The sequence below is a fragment of the Amblyomma maculatum genome, chromosome 4, assembly GCF_055883805.1.
Source record: "Amblyomma maculatum isolate TAMU_Amacu chromosome 4, ASM5588380v1, whole genome shotgun sequence".
In the NCBI taxonomy this organism is placed as follows: Eukaryota; Metazoa; Arthropoda; class Arachnida; order Ixodida; family Ixodidae; genus Amblyomma; species Amblyomma maculatum.
The window spans coordinates 54,247,881-54,257,160 of record NC_139347.1 but is presented as its reverse complement, the minus strand read 5'-3'; the positions used below and the strand labels follow the sequence as shown (position 1 = coordinate 54,257,160).

At 49.4% G+C, this 9,280-nt stretch overlaps 1 protein-coding gene across 2 annotated transcripts in view; it reads right to left on the bottom strand.

The window, feature by feature from the left end:
- Positions 1 to 490: 490 nt before the first annotated feature.
- The window catches only part of OtopLa (proton channel otopetrin-like a), a 62,197-nt gene continuing 53,407 nt past the window's right edge, over positions 491 to 9,280 (bottom strand). For both annotated transcript variants that reach the window (XM_084601510.1, XM_084601511.1), the window contains 4 exons: positions 6,179 to 6,470; positions 2,871 to 3,031; positions 2,636 to 2,810; positions 491 to 2,033 (listed from right to left, as the gene is read on the bottom strand). In XM_084601510.1, the coding sequence (XP_084457636.1) occupies positions 1,096 to 2,033; positions 2,636 to 2,810; positions 2,871 to 3,031; positions 6,179 to 6,470 (1,566 nt within the window). In that variant the 3' untranslated portion in view covers positions 491 to 1,095. The remainder of the gene's footprint in view (positions 2,034 to 2,635; positions 2,811 to 2,870; positions 3,032 to 6,178; positions 6,471 to 9,280) is intronic.

The following is a 9,280-nucleotide window of genomic DNA, read 5'->3' as shown; positions in this document are numbered from 1 at the left end:
GTGAAGGACATCATATAAGCATTCGACCCTGGCTGCAGCGGCCACGTGTTGATGGAGAAATGCAAGGCGCCCATGTCGGTGCTGATTAAATAATCCGAGGTGATCTAAATTATCCAGAGCCCTTCGCTACTACATACCTTATAGCCAGAGCCAGTTTGAGATGTTAAACACCATAAACCAAGCCAAAACTTTTGAAAACTGGATACTGGGTGTAATCTGAAATGTGGAGAGTATGAATGGCTTGCAACCTTTACTATTGGTTGCCTGTCATATGCAAAGAATATAAATTTACCATATAAATTTAGAACGTTTCTCCTTAATTATATATCTTTAATGTTTCAATCCATGAGCATAGTATAATGGGCATGAATGCACCATAGTTGGGACCTTTGAACAAAAATAAAAAAACATTATAGTGATGTACAGGTCTGCTGAATCAGGCATGAACAAGAATATTTAAGTGTTTTAGTATAAACAGTGAGCAGCTCTTTGTTGGATGCCTTTATTATGGAGGCAACTGGTGAATGTGAGGTAATTGACAGCACTGATGTCGGCACGAAACACACACAAAGCAGCATGGTAGTACAGCTATTCTGTACTGCAATTAACAATGATATGAGTTGGCTAGTGGGTTACCACCTGTTAAATTAATGGTAGATAATGTATGTACAAGGGCACATTGCGTTCACAGTATATACATTTACAGGGAGCCTTTCAATGTAGACCATAAAAAAATACCTGTTTCACAAATTTCATGACAAAATGACAAGCAGTGATGTAGAAAATGAGAAATGAGCATACACTTGCAGCATGGCAAGTAAGGGCTGAAATGAAGACCAGCATCCATAAACAAAAAGAAAGCTGTTTGGCGAGAAGAGTTCATGCGGAAGGAAAATTTACACATCAAACGCCAACTGATTTAGGTTGCACTTTTGTGGTAAAATGCCTATAGCTAACATCAGACAGGTGTGTAATGCCTGCTGTCTCATTTCAAGCAAGAATGCACTTTTGTTTGCCGTGAACATAAACAGCACAGTACACACAGCGGTTTGGCTTTATACGGTACTTGAGTATTTTCAACCCTTAAATTTCGGCTCAGTTGCCCATGTTCCTGTAAGAGTTCTTCCAGACCTCGGCAAAAGTCACGGACGAATGGAACCGGTAGAAGATGCTCAGAGGAAGTGAGGCCCTTATGATGACTGTCCAGGCCATGAACCCATAGAAACCAAGCTGCACAGGACTTGCCTCGACCTTCTGTTTTTCGAAGGTGTAGATGATCCACAGTGTGAGATTTCCAATCAGCAGGAACGTGATCACCTGCCTGCCCGGCTTACTGTGGTCGTGCTCTGGCAAGTACGTCATGCGGCAGGTTATGTCGGCAATGAAGAGCGACTGCATTGTCACCTGGACAATGGTCAGGATGCTGGTGACCATGACCAAAAGGTTCGGGATGTGGTCTTTGGGCAACAAGCTGCCGGCTATGATGCCAAACATAGCGTAAACATACAGTCCGAATGCAGCAACGCTCAGGAGGATGCTGCGGAGATGGTCTTTACGATCTGGGTGGAAACGGAGAGACCTGATTCGAAAGAAGCCAATAGTAATGGCTCCGATGGTAAGGACCTTAATGCCGCAGTGCGACAGGTCGGACAGGTAGATGGCCAGCATTGCGTACCGCTCATGCTGGATGAGCACAAAGAACACGATGAGGCAGATGGTGGAACACACGAGCACCAGGAGGCCGAAGAAGAGGCCTTTGCTGGAGCCTGTGCAGTTGACCTTGGAGCCAGCCTGAAGGCTTGATGTTCGTGATATGCCGTCGTCGTGGCTGTTCTCAACGTGGTACACGGGGTCTTTGCCGATGTTCTTCCACATGACGTAGAGCACTGCGGCACTGATGAGGCTGTACTCCACGATGAATGGGTAAAGGAAAGGGGACGAGTCAGACACTATCGTGCCCATGATGTCTTGTTTTTCACACGGGTTGGTAAAGTTTTGCGATGCATTGTCTTGTGTGAGACGGCTTCTCTGCACTGCACAAAAAGCCAATAGCCATTAGAGGCAGTTTTTGATATAGCAGCAAAAAAGTATGGTCACGTAATTATGAACTGCAGCCGGTAATCACTTTAGGCTGTTGCTTGATGTTACATTAATTCTATAAGCCCTTTTTGGAATCGTTCTTAGCTATTTTAAACAAAATTATTTAGCCAATTGTCCACTGTGCAAAATGTGCACTCGTATATTTGCGTTTGCGTAATCTGCAAGAATGGCGAACACGTATGCTGTCTTTGAACTGAAACCTCTAATGCTGGTAGTGAAAAGTTCTGTACTGTGTGAGGTTGCGACGTAGCATATGATGAATGACCGGCGGTTTTCAGTTTGCAGCAACAGTGTGAACAGGCTTTCCTAAGCGTGTTTGTGTCCTTTGTCATTCATTGCATTATATTTCAACATTTTTCTTTTCAAATCCTTTGTCAAAACGAACTGACGAAAATTCCGATAGCCAAACTCAGTAGCAGCTCAACATTGTAGAGAAGTTTTATGTTTTATATGTTAGCAACTTGGTTTCTGCGAAAGAGCGGCGGAAAACAACCTCCTGCTTGGGGAATACTTAAGACTTCCTACATGTACTTACCCCTGAAAGGCAAGATGAGTTCTTCCAGTGTGCTGCCACGACCATTCCTGAGATGATGCTCATTGATTTCCTGCAGTGTCTCCTTGCCTAGGGTGCGTATCCAAACGCATATGTTTGTGGCCACGACGTGCATCAGGCCAAACCTGGCAACTACTTTGAACTTGTGGATGTTCAGCTGAAATAATCCACCAAGTCTCTGTCAGAGTGCAGCTATTACAAATTGCAATATCCTCACCCTTGCATTCATGAAGATGAAGTACATCTGGGCAAATGTGAAGACCATTTGTAAGACCGGGTTGATTCCAAGAAGGACGCTGTAGCAGGGTGATGTGGATGGAATCTCAAAGAAGGAACCAAACTCCAAACCGTTGTAAACCATTGTTCCAAGACCAAAAGCTGTAAAAGAAAAAAAAAGGACAGTAAGGGAGGAGCAGGCTTTCAAGTGGGTTATTGCACCAGCCTTGATCTATGCGATTTGCCATATTTGTCTGGTTTTGCTTGTGTCACAGTTACAAAAGCATTGCAGCGTGGTTATGTACTCCCTTTTGCTTCACTAAAGATATTAGCATCTTTGGGAGAAACATCGAAGATATTTTATATGCCCTCTTCTGCATCAAAGACATCAATCAGTTCATGATTTTTTACCTCCATGTTGAGCTATCGAATTAATTGTAACTCAACCACGTCTGAATTACCTGTAAGGCTCTGGATATTTACCAGGTTCAAACGTATAATAGGTTTTTATTGATCATAGCAGAGCAGAAAGAGCAGGCACAATAACTGGCCTTCACCTTGGCTAATCGCAAAAGTCTGTAGCGAATTTATTGAATATGCTCAGAACTGAGTTTGCAGATATGTGCGTCACCTGATATTGCTAGGTGGCATTAATTACTAGGCAGGACACTAGGTAAACTGATTGATTTATATGAAGGGAAAGGCGCGGTAACTGTCTCACTTGTTTTCTGTGGACACCTCAACCGCGCCATAAGAGAAGAGAGGAAGGTGGGAGTGAAAAGAGGAGCCGTAGTGGAGGGCTACGGAGTAATTTCGACCACCTCTTCGTTTCATCTCCATCGAAACGCAGCCGCCGAGGTCGGGTTCGAACACCTCCGCTGTCTCGTGCGGACAGAAGAAAAAATAGAGAAGAAAAGAAAAAGAAGAGAGAGAGAAAGACGCGCGCCGCAACAACAGCCGTCGTCCACCACCGACCGCCAGCATGTCAGGTGGTCGAAATTACTCTGGGGACCTCCACTCTTTCCATTTTTCACTCCAATCTTCCTCCCTTTCCTCTCTCCACTTTCACTCCCACCTTCCTCTCTTCCCTTGCGGCGCGGTTGAGGTGTCCACAGAAAAACAAGTGAGACAGTTACCGCTCCTTTCTCTTCCTATAAATAAATCAGTTTTTTCAGTCCATAGAAAACAAGTGAGACAGTTACCGCGCCTTTCCCTTCCTATAAATCAATCAATCAGTTTTTCAAGTTTCCACAGAGCAAGTGTGACATACTGCGCCTTTCCTTTCCTATGAACCAATTAACCGAGAGGCAAGCCCCGCCGCGATGGCCCGACTACTGTGCCGGAGTACCCGGGTTCGATCCCGACAGCCGGCGGCTGCGTTTCGATGAAGGCGAAACGGAGAGGGCCCTGCCGGGGTGGCGCAGTGGTAAGACGCCCGACCACTATGCCTTCGTACCCGGGTTCGAACCCGACCGCGGCGGCTGCGTTTCGATGGAGGGTTCCGTGCGCTGTGCGATGATTGATTTATAGGAAAGGAAAGGCGCGGTAACTGTCTCACTTGTTTTCTGTGGACACCTCAACCGCGCGGTAAGGGAAGGAAGGAAGGTGGGAGTGAAAGTGGAAAGAGAGAAATAGGAGCCGTAGTGGAGGGCTACGGAGTAATTTCGACCACATCTTTAACGTGCGCTGACATCGCACAGCACACGGACGCCTCTTCGTTTCGGCTCCATCGAAACGCAGCCGCCGAGGTCGGGTTCGAACCCGGGTACTCCGGCACAGCCGGGCGTCTTACCACTGCACCATTCCGAGCGCACGTTAAAGATCCCCAGGTGGTCGAATTACTCTGAAGTCCTCCACTACGGCTCCTCTTTCTCTATATCCACTTTCACTCCCACCTTCCTCTCTTCCCTTACGGCGCGGTCCAGGTGTCCACTGAAACAAGTGTGACAGATACTGCGCATTTCCCTTCTTGTGAACCAATTACAATTGTCTACAGAACAAGTGTGACAAATACTGCGCCTTTACTTTCCTGTGAAAGAGTTTATTATTATTATTATTATTATTATTATTATTATTATTATTATTAGCGGCGAAACACCTGTGTACGGCTCAGCTGATTTCCATGGTTACGGCGCATGCGCAGTAGCGGCTTGTGCCACGAACGGCGAGCTTGTCTTTACATGGCGTATTGAAGCTTTCACTTCAAAACCATGATTACATTCAGCAGGCATACCGTGCGCGCGCAGTTGAAACACGTGCCTCCTCTCTCGATAGTCGGAAACAGAATTCGCTGCCGCTTTCACTGTGCTGGTATGGTCTCTACAAATAGTTCATGCTAGCGCACAGTATTATGGAGCGCCTGGATTCCTTATTATAAGGCGAAAGCCTTTCTATACTCACGGAACGAAATCCCGGCGCGAGAGTTGTGTGCGAGATCTGACATATTCCGCGAGATTCCACGAGATTAGTACTTGTGTAGCGTTCCTGCCAACTGCCATGTCACACTTGAACGCGCGCCAAGGAACATCACGCGACAGTAGCATGGTAAATGGTTATTGTGGCTGTAGGAAGAAGGAAAAGAAATTTATGCATGGCTCTGTAGCTGAGCCACCTCCGCTGCCTCGTTGCGGACAGAAGAGATGCCCGATTTATTTATAGGAAGGGAAAGACGCGGTAACTGTCTCACTTGTTTTCTGTGGACACTGCAACCGCACCGTGAGGGAAGGGAGGAAAGGTGGGAGTGAAAGTGGAAAGAGAGAAAGAGGAGCCGTAGTGGAGGGCTACGGAGTAATTTCGACCACCTGGGGATCTTTAACGTGCGCTGACATCGCACAGCGAAAACAGACAAGAAAGAAAAAGAAGAGGGAGAGAAAGACGCGCGCCGCAACAACAGCCGTCGTCCACCACCTAAGCGGTGGCGGGTGCAATGACGGCCTACAACAGATACAAATTCGGTGGCTGGCTAGCCCCCGCCGCAAGCGGCGTTGACTTACCGAGTAGCGATGGTGTACTGTCCAAGCTCACACTTACAGGAGAAAGTGTGAGAGATACTACGCCTTTCCTCCCCTGTAAACCAATTATATGTAGCACTGCAACGAACGCCGATAAGAGGCAAATGATAGGAGAGGAAGAGTAGGCTTTCGCCATTCTCCGCTTAAAAGCCATCTAAGAGACCCCCTAATTTTTGCTTCGTGTATCTGCATGTCCCGGCAGCTAATTAGGTCATTTTGACGAGCAAACATCAAGCAAGGAGAGCGTGACTGCAGCGTGCTGAGAAAAGAGGTCGCTTGCATATAGATACCGTCATACCGATGGCGCCGATCCTGAGAAAGAGACTGCCGTGGCTGCGGTCGTTCTCTGAAATTCGCTGCTTCTTGAGCCTGGGCGGCAGCGTGCCTTGACCGGCCGCGGCGTCCAGCCCCTTGGGTGGCTGGGCCTTGTCTCCGACGCTGCGACGCAGGTTTTCCAGGATGGTTATCTTCTTGGGGCACTTGTAGGCGCCGCCTCCCGTGCCCGCGCCGCCCGGCGAGCGCCGCAGAAGGTAGATGTACACGTAGAGCAGGAACAGCAGGCTCACGCTGTACAGGTACATGTAGAAACCCTGCGCACGCACAACGGTCCGGTTGGAGTATTACTCTCCCACCGAGACAAGTTCCGACCAGCACCCCCTCTCTCCACACACGCGCACATTGTGGGCCCATGTTCCGCCGTCTGAAAGCGTCTCCTACCGGTGAACAATACGTGCTCAACGACCCGCTCTAAACGTCAGCGCTGTCAAATGAACTGCTAAAGACGGTTTAACGTACCTGCCCGGCTGGGGTGGTAGGACGCTCGACTGCTGCTCCGAAGGATATGCAGGATCGAATCCTGCCGCGGCGGCCGCTTTTCGATGGAGGCAAAAAGCAAGGCTGTACGACCTCAGTGCACATTAAAGAACCCCAGGTGGTCGAAATTTTCGGAGTCCTCCATTACGGCGTCTCGCATGACGTTAAACCTCATAAAGCAAACCAAACCACGTTAGGGGGAGCTCTCCATAGACGGTTCCCGTGCCTTCTAGTTTTCAAGAACGGTAGCTGCTATTGGCTTTAAAGGTTGCTAGTTTCAAGGTACTCTAAGTATCTGGTCAGCAATGAAACATATGTGCGTAGTGCGCAGAATTTCGCATAATACTAAGCTATAGGTGGTGGGACAGCGCCGCACGTCCACAGGACGGCGCTGTCTCGTTTACTTCTCCTTGTGATCCCGTGTTCGTTTGTTGGTCCATTGTCACGCATACCAACTAGCCCGCATGGTTACCTTGTTAGAGTGTAGCTCAATGCAGTTGAATGTAGCATACCTCCTTGATCCTGGGCACACCAAGGCCACGCAGCGTAAGAATATTACCCGCATTATTCATCAGCTTCCCCTAGACGATGACGCCCTCCTTCAGACCTTAAAAGATCAGTACGTCCCTACAACCCCCTCTACCCCCCTCCCTTCTTACACCGGTTCTCCCAACCCTACCCTTGATAAGGAAATCTCTTCAGCTGAAGTCAGGGCGGCGATGCACCGCCTCAGGACGACATCAGCTCCGGGGACGGACCGAGTCACAAATAAGATGCTTCGTAACTTGGATGACCCGTCTGTCGATGCGGTCACGGACCTCTTCAACCAATGCTGGCGCACGGGAACCCTTCCGGCCCAGTGGACACACGCCCGTATCACATTTATCCCTAAACCCGGCAAACCACTCGACATCAAGAATCTCCGACCCATATCTCTAACTTCCTGTCTTGGCAAACTCTTTGAACATGTTGTGCTGGCACGCCTCCAGAACCACATAGATGACCACAACCTCTTCCCTGACACAATGATCGGCTTCCGGCAACATCTCTCCACGCAGGATGTTATGCTGCAACTGTCAGAAGATGTCCTTCACCCCCGCCACGCAAAGCGCACCCGAGCAATTCTCGCCCTAGATCTCACAAAGGCCTTTGATAATGTCCGTCACGCAGCCATTTTAGATGCTCTCTCATCGCTTCAAGTCGGCTCGCGTGTCCACCAGTACATATCCGCCTTTCTTAGTCATCGCACAGCAGAAATCAGCATCGGCTCGCTCTCATCTCCATCTTTCAAAATCGGTAGCATTGGCACCCCACAGGGTTCTGTCCTCTCTCCACTGCTTTTTAATATTACCCTTATCCCCATGGCACACGCCCTCAACCAAATCCCTGCCCTGTCCCACTCCTTATACGCCGATGATATTACACTGTGGACCACCACAGGTAGCATTGGCGCCATGGAAGATACATTACAGGCCGGAGCAGACACTGTTGTATCTTTTGCAGCAAATGTCGGCTTGGCTTGTTCCCCTACCAAATCGGAGCTTCTCATACTCCGACCTCCTAGGTGTCGTACAGACAAAGGCCCTCCTCCCCCCATCTTCTTGACAATTGACAACACCCGGATACCAGAAGTGGACAACATTAGGATTCTTGGTATTCTGATACAAAACAATGGCAAGAATACCGCAACCATCACTAAGCTGACGGTGATGGTTCATCAAACAATCCGCCTCATTCGCCGCATAGCCAATCGCCATCGCGGCATGCGCGAGCATGACCTCAGACGCCTGGTACAGGCATTTGTCCTGAGCCGTGTTGTGTACTCGCTCCCCTACCTTTTCCTCACGCGGGTGGAGGAAGACAAGGTTAACGCCCTTATCCGACAGGCGTACAAGGCCGCCCTCAACTTACCCCGCTACACTTCCAATGAACGCCTTCTTCACATGGGCATCCATAACTCCCTAGCTGAGCTCACAGAAGCCCACCGCTCAGCCCAGTTGGAGCGATTATCATCTACCCTCACCGGCCGGAACATCCTTGCTCGCATCCATCTCTCACCTCCCGGTCACTGCTCTACACAACATACACTTCCCCCTGCGATACACCGCGTTCTTAAGGTGCATCCCCTGCCAAAGAATATGCACCCAGAGCACCATGTCGATCGCCGCAAGGCACGCGCAGAAGCTCTTCACAAAAACTATGGCTTCCAGCCAGAGACCGTTTACGTAGACGCTGCCTCATACCCCTCCCGCCCAGCGTTCGCCCTCAGCGCTGTTTCCAACTCTTTGCAACTGGTCGCGGCCGGTACAACTTTTGCCTCCACTTCCCTGGAGGCGGAGGAGGCGGCGGTTGCCCTCGCCATAGCTACCACCCGAGCCACAACCATCTTTAGCGATTCTAAATCCGCCGTACGGAACTTCGCCCGCGGTCGGATCTCTACCCCAGCCTTCCGGTTCCTCGCCTCCCTCTCCCCACCCGAACACCCTATTCAACTAATATGGGTGCCCGCTCACACGGGTCACCCAGGCAACGAAGCAGCTCACTCTTTTGCTCGAGGATACGTCAGCCGAGCAGGGACTGCCACTGC